At 39.3% G+C, this 13268-nt stretch overlaps 2 protein-coding genes across 2 annotated transcripts; both read right to left on the bottom strand.

The window, feature by feature from the left end:
- Position 1: 1 nt before the first annotated feature.
- On the bottom strand, positions 2 to 2101 carry LOC139144378 (3'-5' exoribonuclease HELZ2-like). The gene has a single exon (XM_070715079.1). It carries the CDS (start codon positions 2099 to 2101, stop codon positions 2 to 4), a length of 2100 nt encoding a protein of 699 aa, XP_070571180.1.
- Positions 2102 to 2103: 2 nt separating this feature from the next.
- LOC139143608 (probable helicase with zinc finger domain) lies at positions 2104 to 12853 on the bottom strand. Its single transcript, XM_070714075.1, has 12 exons — positions 12702 to 12853; positions 12443 to 12521; positions 11069 to 12134; positions 10449 to 10767; positions 9341 to 9528; positions 8687 to 8808; positions 7712 to 8214; positions 6641 to 7307; positions 6034 to 6433; positions 5176 to 5468; positions 4438 to 4546; positions 2104 to 4006 (listed from the first exon to the last, which is right to left on the bottom strand). Exons 8-11 carry the CDS (start codon positions 6820 to 6822, stop codon positions 4531 to 4533), a joined length of 891 nt encoding a protein of 296 aa, XP_070570176.1. The 5' UTR covers positions 6823 to 7307; positions 7712 to 8214; positions 8687 to 8808; positions 9341 to 9528; positions 10449 to 10767; positions 11069 to 12134; positions 12443 to 12521; positions 12702 to 12853; the 3' UTR covers positions 2104 to 4006; positions 4438 to 4530.
- Positions 12854 to 13268: the final 415 nt, after the last annotated feature.

Below are 13268 nucleotides of genomic sequence, written 5' to 3' on the forward strand. Positions count from 1 at the left end.
GTCACTTCGGTGCAATAATTAACTTTTGTCTAAGTCTCGGCTGTGCCCTGACTGAAGGATTGTTAAGAATTACACTTATCCGATGAAGGACTGTACGAAGGGTCGATCGTCTCTCCCTGACAATGCTTGCCATCATTTCTCGCCACATACTACCGGGGATGTGTTTAACATATCGTTCTGGTGACAAAATAGGAATACCATATAGCCTAGTATGAAGATAATCTCGCTTGGCTTGAAGATCATCATGTTGTAGATCTCCCCTATAGGTATATATCCGTTGTTTCCACTCCAATGTTACTGGGGTATTCTCACTCTTGATAACTGGTTTCTGACAAGGTTGCAGTGTACTGAAATTAATAGTACGCTGTGCAGCAGGAATTTGCCTGTTGTACTCCGGAACATGCAATGTAAGACCTTCATCAGTTGTTGATGAAATGAATGCCAACGTTTGAATTGGGTTCTCTCTCAATGTTGTCGCAACATGCAACACCATGGTAGCTTGTTCAAATTCTTTGGCAAAAGAAGCCTGTTGATTACAGCTGTCACAGATCTCTTTTATTTCTGCCTCACTGTATGGTGAATTCTTTGAGGCCAGATATGCAATCACCAGTCTATGAACGACGATATCAATATATCTTCTTATTGGTGAAGTAAAATGGGTATATTCTGGTACATTCAGTGAGAAATGCGATCTTTCATCCCTTGTATTATTGGAAGCTATGTAGATAGCCCTTTCCTGTATTTCCCAGTAATTGGTCGACATTATAGCCAACTGTGGGTGATTCAGGTCATTGAGAAGCAGTTTTCTTAGCTCAACCGTATCATCAACCTGAATAGCCGCCACTATCTTCTCCCATGTAGTATTTAATACATCAACATCGCCCGCTTGTTCAGATTGAAGGAATTCCTGTAATTGCAACAACTCTGATTTTGCAACAATGTCCAAACTGTTAGGAATCTGGCTTCTGTGCTTCGTCTTCCAATCAGTCAATTTGTTTTCCCTTGGCGATTTCTGTCTCCGAAGTGGTGTACAATTAGGAAAAGCTGAAACGAGCAGATTTGCCACCTGCATGTTCGCAAGCAGCAATAATTCTTCTACCATGGAATGTGATTGTGGTGATACAGCCACATCATCGGTTTCATATCTGCAACAAAACTGTCCATCACCAAGACGTTTCGCTTGAAGTTTACATGTCAACCTGTGTAAAATGCCTATACTTTCCTGAACGCTCTGAGGTATGGCATTTGTACCTTGGACACCATTTATGACATTTTCTGCATCTTTGTATGATAGGTTTGCCCTCGATTTGATGATCGAACGGCACATGCGTGGTGGCTCACATATTACAGCATCGTCTGACAAAGTCAAGAAAAGAGTCAGTGCTAGTCTATCTTCGTCAGGAATCAAACTACACAGTTTGGTGCTCAGCTGTGATGGTAACATATGAATTGGATTCTGCTTCCAAGGATAATGAGAAGTTGCCCTCCGAAAGGCATCTTTATCCAACTCACTGTTACAATGCACAAAGAATGACACATCAGCTATGTGGATGCCTACTCTGTATCTGTTCTCACCCAGAGGCTCCATGCTTAAGGCATCATCAAGATCAGTTGATTCTGCGGGGTCTACTGTAAACACATCTAAGTGCTGTAGGTTTTCACGATGACGGTATTCAAGTGGAGGAACGGACCACTTGTCAGGATATAGCCGTGCCAGCTCTTGTTTTGCTGCTGTCTTGTAAGATGCTTTGACACCATAAGCCATCTTGAGTATTTCAGTTCCAGTCGCTAAAGTGTCCCCATATGGAAGAACATCTATAACTACACATACGGGAAACCGATATCGTGGATGCCATCGAAGATATCGCACCAGGAACACTTTATTTGGTCGATCTCTGTTACTCACTTTCTCATAGCGTTTCACATTTAACTTCCTTGCCTTTGTGAAGGTGCAAATCGGAATGCTATTTCTGGGTTTTGCACGTTGATCACTGCGAGGAGTGACCCATATCATTTTGGGAAGGGTTCTATTTAGAGGTGCCATGAGCCTGGGTGAGTGTTCATCAATAATACAGGCTATCTTTTGTAATGTAGGATCCATCGCTCGCTCTAAAATGCCAACAACTTTGCCATAGATCTTTGATTTTCTTTCATCACCATCTGTAAAGTCATTTGGCAATTCAGAATTTCAACGGCAACTTTGTCATTGTTCAGAGCACGTCCACGTTTCAACCGGGTTGTGATTTCAATCTCAATGTACTCAGATTCATTAATAGTGACAGCAAACGTTCTGGAAGGTTCAACATACAGTTTGCATCGTTTATATGTAAATGAATCCAATGACAGTTTTTCCTTAAGTTCGTCGTCACTAAATTCCGTTATGAGTGTAGCGTCATCTGCTTCAAGTGTTTCATTTTCGTATGGATACCATACAGGATCATCACAATCAGAGTCTAACCATCATCATAATCAGCACCATATAACTGTCGTCGTGTTCTGTTTTGTGTTGTACTTGGTAGAAAACCACCCTCAGATGGCCTATTCTCTAGACCAGCAAACACTCCTCGTGACTCTCCACTGACTTCTTCTTCATCACTATCAATGACATCTTCAAAAGCCCTTCCTTCACTGTACCTTTGTCTGGTTTCATCTAATTGCCTATCTAACTCTTTCAATATCTCATCCATACCGATGGCTCAAGAAAGTCTTCTTCAACATCAGACGCCCACTCATCGTCGTCTAAAGCACTGTCTGTGAAGAAGCTGATATCATCAGCTACACTGCTGGTGTCAGGATTTTCTGCTTGGTTCGAATCATTATTCCAGACGATAGTGTCTAGGTTTGGTTTTGTCTTGTTGGTCATAAAGATGCTTGAATTGCCTCCAGTGGTTTCTGCTGTGTTAGGTAGGCTCGTACTCATTGACACAGGCAATGAAGTTTTGTATGGCAGTCTCTCTTCGGCAACGAGTCTTACACCAGGCATATTAGTATGTGACGTTCGATGATTTGTTCCAAGGTGTCCATATTTTACTGTTTGTGTCCTTGTATTGGTTGCCCTCTGCTGTTGTGACACTTGCTTGTCATTTTTGTTTCTGGGAATAAACTCTACAGCTTTGGGGTTCAGTTTGACGCGATTGGACATCACCTGATGATCGATGCTTTGAAGAGTTACTGTGTCAGGATGTATGCTCTGGTTCTTCTCACACACCCGATATGAACTTTCTCCAGTAATTTGAACATTTACCAATAGAACACAATGCCACAGGATCACCGACTACTGCAACCAACGACTGAGCACGGGTGAAGGCGGTATTGAACATTTTACGATCAGATAAAAATCCTAGGTTCAAACTTCTTACATCAATATCATCAGTCTGGGTGACTTTGCGGGTTCGAACTGTACTTATGAACAAAGCACGGTATTGTTTACCTGTCAAATATATCCAAGTAAGTGAAAATAGGGGCAAGGGTGTAATTATTAAAAAGTGTCTGAGAATGAATACTAAGAGGTAGTACAAAACAACATTATCCTTGGGAATATATTGGTTGGTAGTCATTTACTATTAAAAGCACCTTCAGACAGGCATGATAGCTAATTACAACAAGGAGGATGTGATCCAAAGTCCTTTAGGTGTTCCAGTATCTTTTCAGTGGCGAATAATGTCTGAAATATGTGCGCATCATAGCTTTCATGACATGGACTGAAATGTGGGCTGATAATTTATTGTAGCTTGAACAAAGGCAAACACTAATTTGCGGACACATAATTGTGATATGAAGCATGTCTAATTGTAAATTAAATCTCATACATGTCAATCTTGAGAGTGATCGGAAAGCAGACCAGTTTACTAATAATGAGTATTTATGATGTATTGGACAAAGCATCAATGGAAAAAATAAAGACAAATTAAACATGGATAGAGAAAGTACCTTGAATGTTGTTGATACTTTCGACTGTCACTTCCTGTAGACCTAAATTTCGCAGACTCTTTCGAACTTGTTTAACCTGCAAAGATTATTTAGTACATCAGACGGTATTGAACATTACTCGTCCATGTTGTTTGTTATATATTTCTCCTTTTTGCAATTCTCTTGCAACCTTGAGAACGGCTCAGCAACTGGGTGTTGCACTCCGATGTTAGAATATATCAAATCAGTAGATCTCAATTTGTATATTTTGTGAGTACTGGCTGCGGAAACTATAGGATTTGTATTGCAACTGTACTTGGTACAGAGTGACTTGTCTGCTCTCTTCCCGAAGATACGTTTGTGGACATTACCTCTTTTCCCTATATTTCATGATGCATTGAAGAAGTAAAATTGCACAAAAGTTTTAGAAGGTAATGAGATATCTGGACTTGTGTACCCTAACATTGATTATTTTGACACAGCTGATATCGACCAGACGTAGATGCAAGGTATCAAGACTTTCAGTACCTGAGCTGGATATGATGACACAACACCTATGCGGTTCAGTTCTGGCAGGGCCCCATTCTCTTGGCCAATTCCGACACAACCATTTAACTCTTTCTACGAGCTCCTGTGCCTGGAATAGAGTGACAAAATAGGTGCATCGAAAATAACAGAGACACAATATATTACTAGTACAAGCAAAATATACATCTCTGAACTCCATTACACTTGACGACTCAGTTTACATTTTTTGAAAGAATTCTTACGTCAAATCATGTTTACAATGTTCAAACACCTATTATCTCTACTGGTTGATTTGGTACTTTATGTCATAGCGTCTAATTCACTAAGAGTACTAAAATTTCTACCCTCTTGTGGCTGGCTTTACTTATTGCCAACATGTTATAGCGGCTATCAAGCAACGAATGTGTGCGACCTTTACATTGTATTGCGTGACTGTGATCTTTGGGAATGTGTTTTTCTTTGTACTAATTTGAATGGTTCAGGTGCAAAAGATTTCGATAAATTAGAGAAGGGTGCAGGATGTTGAGAGTATGAAATCCTTATTTTTTCAATAGTTACTCCCCATAGCATTTCACCATGACTGGACATTCACAAGGAACTGAGTAGGTTTGTAAGGTCGAGTATACTTGTAATATTTCTAGGTATTGATTTTGTCAATTATGCACGTTTTAGTGGGAGTTGTTTGAACATAACTATTGCGCCTGTGACTCACTAACTGCACAATCCATTTACGCATACCTCGGCAACATTATGATATGAAGTCCCCAACAATTCCTCTTTACCATAGCACTATAAAACACCAATGGATAAATCTCAGGATGACGTTTCTGGGGCGGATTTGACGATGCAATCAACTCTTTCCCGTAAAATAGCGGAGATATAAATGCAAGGATGTTTTCATGACACCTGTAATTTTCATCCAACATAACACGGCAAGTTTCCCCCTGTTTGCCTTCTTCGCGGTATATGTCAAAAAGCCGCTTGAGTAAGGAGTGGTGGAATTTGTTTTCTCTGGCATATTCTGAATACACCTGTTAAATATATAGAGAGAAAACATAACATGAACATTATATATGGAATACTTATGATACACCAATTGTTGCTTTGGCCAGTTCTGGTTAGATTTCATGGATAGTGCAGAATGTTATCATTGTCGTTTGTCCACAGCGTTTTGCTATAACCAATGTTGACTAGACTTTGGGAAAATTCTAATAATTACTCTTATTTTATTACGAAACATTGTTCACTTGATTAGTCGACAGCAGAATAGTACTACACATGACTGAAGTGGCATTTCAAGTTTCCATACCAAAAACTGTCGAAGAACATTCACATTTTCGTTGTTTCCATGCATTTATAGTCCGAATTGACGTATAAAGTAATGTAAATATTAAACTATTAGCGCAATGTTTAAACAAAAGATATAAAAAATATAATCAGGTCGATTGAACAAAAATCCTCTGCAGTTTCAGGCAATTAGCATAAGATGATTTTGCACATCTATTATGATAGAATTTCACTATAAATATATTAGACTATTTATGTGATAAAAATTGGCATACGTGAAACAATAAACCTAGTAGATTTTATACCAACCACTGGGCTCATCTGCCTGTGATCTCCTGCGAGTATTATCTTTGTGTTTTCCCCTGCAAGAGTTAATGGCATAATAGCCTCGGTCTCAAGTGCTTGGCCAGCCTCATCGATAAATATGTGAGTGAAATGACCTTCTAACCCAATCCTTTTCAATATCATAGAACTCGATAGTGTAGTGACAACAACGGAGTAATCCTTTATTTGGTTGACGTCATCTGTAGTTGGCATGCGTACTTCCTTATATCCTCCAGTCACCTCTTGTAATTGGCAGTACTTGGCAACAACCGGTGGAATTGTTTGAACACGACGATGTCTAGCATAAATTCGTAGTGGCCGTAAAAGTGTACACCCATCACTAACCATTTTGTCGATGTACTCTGTTATGTACAAGTCAGCAGCACTGTGGAAGACAAGTAGTCGTAAACAAAAGAAGCATTATCCCCACTCAGAAACATGCCCCTTGTGAAATATTTAATTTTATGGGTCATTAATAGGATTTATTAAACGTTAACCTTTGTCTCTATTGCCACTAGAAAACTTCATTTGTTCATGTTTAACTTGCGGCTGGCTGTAAAACTGTAGTGTAATATTGTTGTATTCCATTTACCTGTTTGACACTGTACAGACCAACATTCTTGCATCGGGTTGTGCATTCACCAGTTGCTGTATTGACATGGCGATGGTGAACGTTTTACCCGTTCCAAATGGTCCATAGATGATCAATGGATTCGAGATACCTGGGGTTCTTTCAATGACCAACCTCGCAGCCAGCAATTGATGTCTATTCATCTCAACACCTTTTATCTTCTTAAGTTTTCGTTGGGTGACTTCTGGTTTAGGATGAAACTGAGGGAAGATAACATTCAACTGATGTGAAATTATGGCATCGATTGCAAAGTGTTGACGACAGAATGGTAGACGATTTATGCGAAACTGAATTTAACTTCGATCTTCTGGTTATCTTGAAGCTCCATGGCCTTGCAGGATTGCTCGCTTAGTTGTATGAACACACTTTGTTTGTTGATGCCACTGAAATCCTGATCGCTGACGACAGTCGCCTCGTACACGACTCTAGACTCCGAGTTACATGGCTTTATGAGCACTGCGTTAACACTTCGTAGCATGATTCTACCAGCTTCGTAGTCATCAGATAATTCTTGGCCAACTTGAATAATACTGAAGAGTTGACCGCCTTGTGCAAAACGAGTTGCGGTTCCAAATCTGGTCTCTTGCTAATGGAGCGGCATGCTGTTATCAATGTTTTGCAACTGAACCTAGAAATAGAACGGATGGAAAAACGATATTGGCAAAGTCCCCCTTTAGTGTCACAACATGACATCAAGACTAGTCCAATGGTCAAACCTATTCAAGGTAAAACATAATCGGTTTGACATAATTTAACAGTGTATAGTTTGACCGTTCTGAACCACTGATAATAAGCAGTCTATCTATACAAGGACACACCGTTATTTCTATGTATTCTACATTTGTATTACATGTGTCTATTCATACTTTACGTAACATGTAATGACTATAACGATCACCCAGCAGGTTTCACTCGCGGATTCAAGGATATTTAGCCTTTGCAGTTACCGACGTAGTCGATTTAATATTAAATTAAGAAAAAATGTATTAGAATTAGCGACAGAAGCTCACGACAAGCGCCTTTTCAACGTACCTCTCGATTATTTTCATTTGAGATAATTCCTCGATATTAAGCAGCCGATGCATCTGATGTCCGTATGTTTTCCTTGTGAGTTCAAACTTTGTCAACTGTACACATTGCTCCTTGAACAATGAAGGATCTTTGTACTTCTTCAAAAGCCCATTATCAAAGTCATTGGAATTAGGATCATCATATTTTACAATGTCACTGTTCATGAAATTCCACGCAGTCACATCTATCTGATGATGCATGTCGTGGACTTTATTCAGTGCATCGGAACTGCCAATATGAGCTGTCAGCTGCTTCAATAAAACAGGCTCGGATCCAAAGGAAAATACCACCCACTGGTAAAAGCTGCCAAATACTTCAGACTCAAAACCTATACAAACTTCATAATCACCCACTATGGAGGCAAATTTACTTCCCGAAGCGATCTGAAGCTTTCCCTTGCCCTCTTTTAGATAGAAATGCTGACGATGGACATCAAATAGCAAACCCACCCGTAGCAGTTGCACCTGAAAAGACAACCAGCACGATTCTTATGATGAGATATTCTATTCTGCTTGAAATTGAACCTTCTAGAAAAATATGTAAATGATATAACACGAAAGAGAAGACTGACAGCTCAAGGATTACCAATATTTGTACAAAGAACTGTTCTTCCCTCAGACTGAAAGCAATATACACATATTGGCATATCATTCGGGTATCAAAATACGTTCGTTTGCCCCAGAGTAGGTTAAGGGAACCATAGACTCTAAAGCGCTAAGGAGAGTCAATATTATGCATAAAGTTTCAATGCCCCATTTAATACGATGAGAAACAGCAGTATCATCATGTACGACGGACGTGGGTATTCTTGTTATATAACATCACTTTTAGTCAATATATTTTAACTGCAGCTTAACCAATCACAAGATGATTGGATAAGGGATACGTAATGAAATACACTATGGCATTTGATAAATGAAGAGACGTTGCACTTACTTTGTCTGATGAAAATTTGAACTTCCAGTTGTGTGTTGTTTTCTGATGAATTCCTGTTTTCACCAGTGAAGTACTCATTTCTGAATTACACTCATATTCACGTCTTCAATGTTTTCGCTGAACTAAAAGTATAATTTAATGCAACGAACATGCTTAGAATGGAAGGGTGATCAGTATCATAAAGTCAAACAAAACGACTTTTCTCAGAGACAAGTGCTTGGCTTGTAAATACAACGTGCGCATCGTGAAGTGTCAATTTTGACAAGTACTTTAAGGTACGAACTGGAATTCTCTTGGCAACTATCATAGCAGAAGGTAAGAAACTGCAGCTGTTACATCGAAAGAACCTGACAAAATCCCAAAGATGGATGTTATTACAGTTACTGGGCTTTTAACTCATCGATATCACAAGACTGTATTGTTAACTAGTCATCTGCACACAATGGATCACCTTCATAAAGGTTTGTATTGTATTGTAGTCATTATGTATATGCAACATACTCTAGCCATTCTCTAAGTAATTCGATACGTTATGCGATTTTATTCTTCACTTTCAGATGATTGGGAGGGAGTCTTTGGATCTTTGGATATGCACATGGTAAGAAAAGTGTCACGTAGCAAGATCTTTAGACTTTTCATAATTAATATCCATACCAAGTTATGTGCCTGCACATCGTTGTATTTCTCTACTAAATCGTCCACAAAGGAGTAGACATCCTGTTCCTTGGCCCTCTTTATTTTCATGCGACGATAAGGGCTCTTTCCTTCCCTCGTGCAATTCTTCTTCGCTATGTGCGTATGTACACTCACCATATGGACACGACTTAGGTTGTTTTAATTCCCTGTAGATCATTAAGATTAAGTCATTGTTGTTCAGTAAAACAATATAAATTGTAGTTTGTGCTGAGTCAGTGTACGGAAAAGGTAGTTAGAGTGGAAAAGTCATGTCTATGTTACCAGGCACTGCGAAAATGAGCAAATGACATGCCAGATAAATCGCATTTCAGAAAACAGTCTACCCTGAGTGGAGGGACTGTGGGAAACATGTCTATAATTGCTTTGCCGGGTAATAAGCGATCACGATTTGGCACTGTTCAACAAGCTAGAGTCATAAAATTCAATCATATTGGATACTACTTTGACGTTTCAGAGTCCCAACACGCGGACGAAGCAGCGACATTATTTGAGAACAAGGCTGGGTATCTTTTTTATTCGTTATACATGTTTCAAAATAATTACTAAACCTCGATAATAAAATAGATAAAGGATACAAACTTTACATTCACGAATGTCGTTCCCTTGATCTTAAGCTCAAAATGACTTGGACAAACATCGAGAAAATAAGCGTAACCTACCCTGCAATATTCCGTGCAATGTCAACCAACTTAAACTCTGCTTACAGGTTTTTTTATTGTTTTCGAAAATCGCACATTTATGGCGAACAACATGGTCATACGTTTACTGTTTGTGATGTTTTTTTTTTATGTGCACATTGGAGAATGATGATAATTTCCTTGGCGAGTTCTTAAGAGATTCAGAATTCTGTCACAACTGAAGCTTGGAGAGCACATTCATAACAAAGCATCATGTATAATAAAGTACTACATTTGATATGCTCATATAATAGTGTTTTGACCCTTTTTTCTATGAAGAAATGGTGATCAATACGACTAGCTGGAGAACCTGTCCAGTTGATCATTCAAGTAATAAAGAGACCTTATATAGTATACGACCAGCAATACGTGTTAAATTCAAGCCTTACCTGGCACACAGTTTGAGATTGTCTTCACGTAATTTCCACGGTGGTGGTCTATGTTTCCATTCATGCTCTCGGTCTTTGTCTGTCATTACTCTGTATTTATGACTTGATGACGTGAAGTGCTGCTGCAGCTGAAAGCGTGAGTTTAACTGTTTGTTGCAGTATTCACAGTTGTATGACTTCGGTCTTTCATGAGTTAAGTCCATCGGAACAACGTCGTCACTCCGAATCTGCCATGTTTTCGATTTCGAATTTTCAAATCGCTGTTTACGAGCTCGTTCGTTTTGCTGTAGTATCGTTGCCAAAGCTTCGAAAGATAACACTGCAATAGACGTGTTTACATGATATTAGTACGAATCATAGACTGCATGGATTTCTCTGATGACTTTTCTGAAAATATGTCGCCATTTATCAAAGTTACAGATGACTGCAATTTGACGATCGATGTACTTTGGTGCCGCGTGTTATAAATCATTCCCTGCAACGTCTATATTTAGCGAATTTAGCGAATTCTATTCGAACATTTGATGTGCATGACTTTGATAAATCCGTTCGAAATCAATAGGTCCTTAAATTGCAATCAATGTTGATATCAATATTATCTACTGAAATTGTTTTCCTACCTTTGTTCAGCCTCTGCCAATTCCAAAGCGCCATCTCCTCCTCTGAATGTGGATTTGCACAGTCTCTCCCAGTCATTATTTTGTAATGGTCTTTACCTTTCCTTGCATGATCGCACATTCTCAGCACACTGGGATTTTTGTAAATTACTACTTTAGGAATAGAGTTTACAGCTATCCAACGCCCTGTTTAGATCTTATTAGAAATTCCTTCACCAGTTTATTAGCGCATATGGTGCACGTCTCGCGTCTATTGGTAGTTTCACACAGCATTTCGCAGTGGAGATTCCCAGCATGCTTTACATACTATCTTTAGCTGGAAAGGTAGCTTAGTTTCTTCCACTTCATATTTAGCTTTTTGGGTTGCATGATTGGTGTGTGAATTGTGGGAGTGCCAGCCGGCCTGGTCTCAGGAAATCTGCATGCAGTATCACTGGACATGGGAATGGGTTTTTGCGATGGAGGAGCTGTAGTATTTGACACTGGTGCTGGCCATACTGTTGATGCTGCTTTAGATATCAATGTCCCATCGCCAGCATTAGGATCGACATCTGCATTAATGTTCGAATTTAGTGTCCGATAGCTTGGCAAGTGTTTCAGATATGTCTCTAGTTCCGACCTCTTCAATTCGTACTGTCTCTCCTTTGTCCAGAAGTCAATTTCTTCCTGACTGTGAGGAAAATGGCACCTATCTTCTCGAACCTCGCACTTTTCTTCATTCTCAAATTTACTGCACAACCAGTAGTTTCCAGTGTATTTCTTATTTACGCGCGCCTGATCTTCTTCCAGCAGAAAACCCTGGCCCCTTCCGCACACGAGAGGAGTATGTCTCCCCAACAAGTGTGGTCAAGAACTGGGTTGAAGGAGTAGCTTCTTTGACCAAACTGACCTGGTGTTTGCGTGAAACACTGTTTACATGCAAGGGCGAACTCATTGGTCTCCAGGAGCTGACGGAATGCCATCGGGAGACTGTCAACACTTGCCGCGTTGGAAGATACTGGGGATGTTTGTTGAGATTTGTATGGGGACTGTGGTGATCCTGTCTTCTTCAGAGTGCCTACGTTATCACCTGGCAAAGGTTAGGAGAAGCCGATTACTTCATAGTATTTACATGGGCATAATAAATAAATCTCTAAAGACTTGCAGGACAGGTTACATTATGTCTGAATCAAAACATGTTGATTTTTTGTTCGCCCAGTGTTGTGTGATTTCGCCACATTTTCCATGAAACGCAAAAGAAAATCTGGTCATTATTAACAAAATTGGCAATTCTTGTGTAATACGTAAAACGTAACTATCCTAATCTCTTGTAACAAACTAGCCGCAATTGAAGGAACTTCATAACTTGTTACAGGCGGCTAAAGTGTAAACAATTACCTTGGTTTCCTTTACTTTTAGGCCTTAATGTAATGCTCAGCATTGCAGATTGTGGGGTTGGGATTTTCTTAGTAGATGACTGTAAATAAACACATTTTAATAAAGGTTATGACTGTAGTGTTCCGACTAGTAGCAGGATATCCATTTATCTTATTTGAAGATGGCAAATAAAACAAATCCTACGTTTTTACAATTTAATGTCAAGGTTGGTATATTTTCACCCGCACTTGCCAGGAAGAGGATCTTTCAAGTGTCTTACCTTCTTTGATGTTACAAGTGTCCAGCCACTATCTTCTTCTGTTTTGGAATCCTCTACCGTCGGTTGTTTCTGAGAATGCGATTGAGGCTGAAGAGGTGTTGTCTGTTCAGAGCTGGTACCACCACCACCTTGATTATACGATTGAATCGAGGAACAATGTAATGGAAATGAAAATGTGTTTTCAGAAGGCAGAACTCTTTTTCAACAGCTTCTTACTTATATACTTAGATATTTTATCGATCGTTAACACAAGATAAACGCGACGCTTGCATAACAGGTATGATGACGGCAAAGAGGTCTTAATTTGAAAATCACCAGCAGATAGGGTCAGCACTTTAAGGTTGTGTGCCATGCAAGAACATGAACCATTTATGTCCAGCTTGTGAAGCAAGTACCTCATCTCTTTGAGGGTTGAATTGCACATGAAAGGAAAGCTACTTTCCTTCATAGGTCAATGGCAACGCTATATTTTAAACGTTAGGCAGGTATCAGAAATCTGAGTTACGAATACGACGTCATTGTTCATTATAAAAATGGATTAAAAACAGCATACCCTCTAATTTATAA

The sequence above is a fragment of the Ptychodera flava genome, chromosome 11 (genome assembly GCF_041260155.1).
Source record: "Ptychodera flava strain L36383 chromosome 11, AS_Pfla_20210202, whole genome shotgun sequence".
Taxonomy (NCBI): Eukaryota; Metazoa; Hemichordata; class Enteropneusta; family Ptychoderidae; genus Ptychodera; species Ptychodera flava.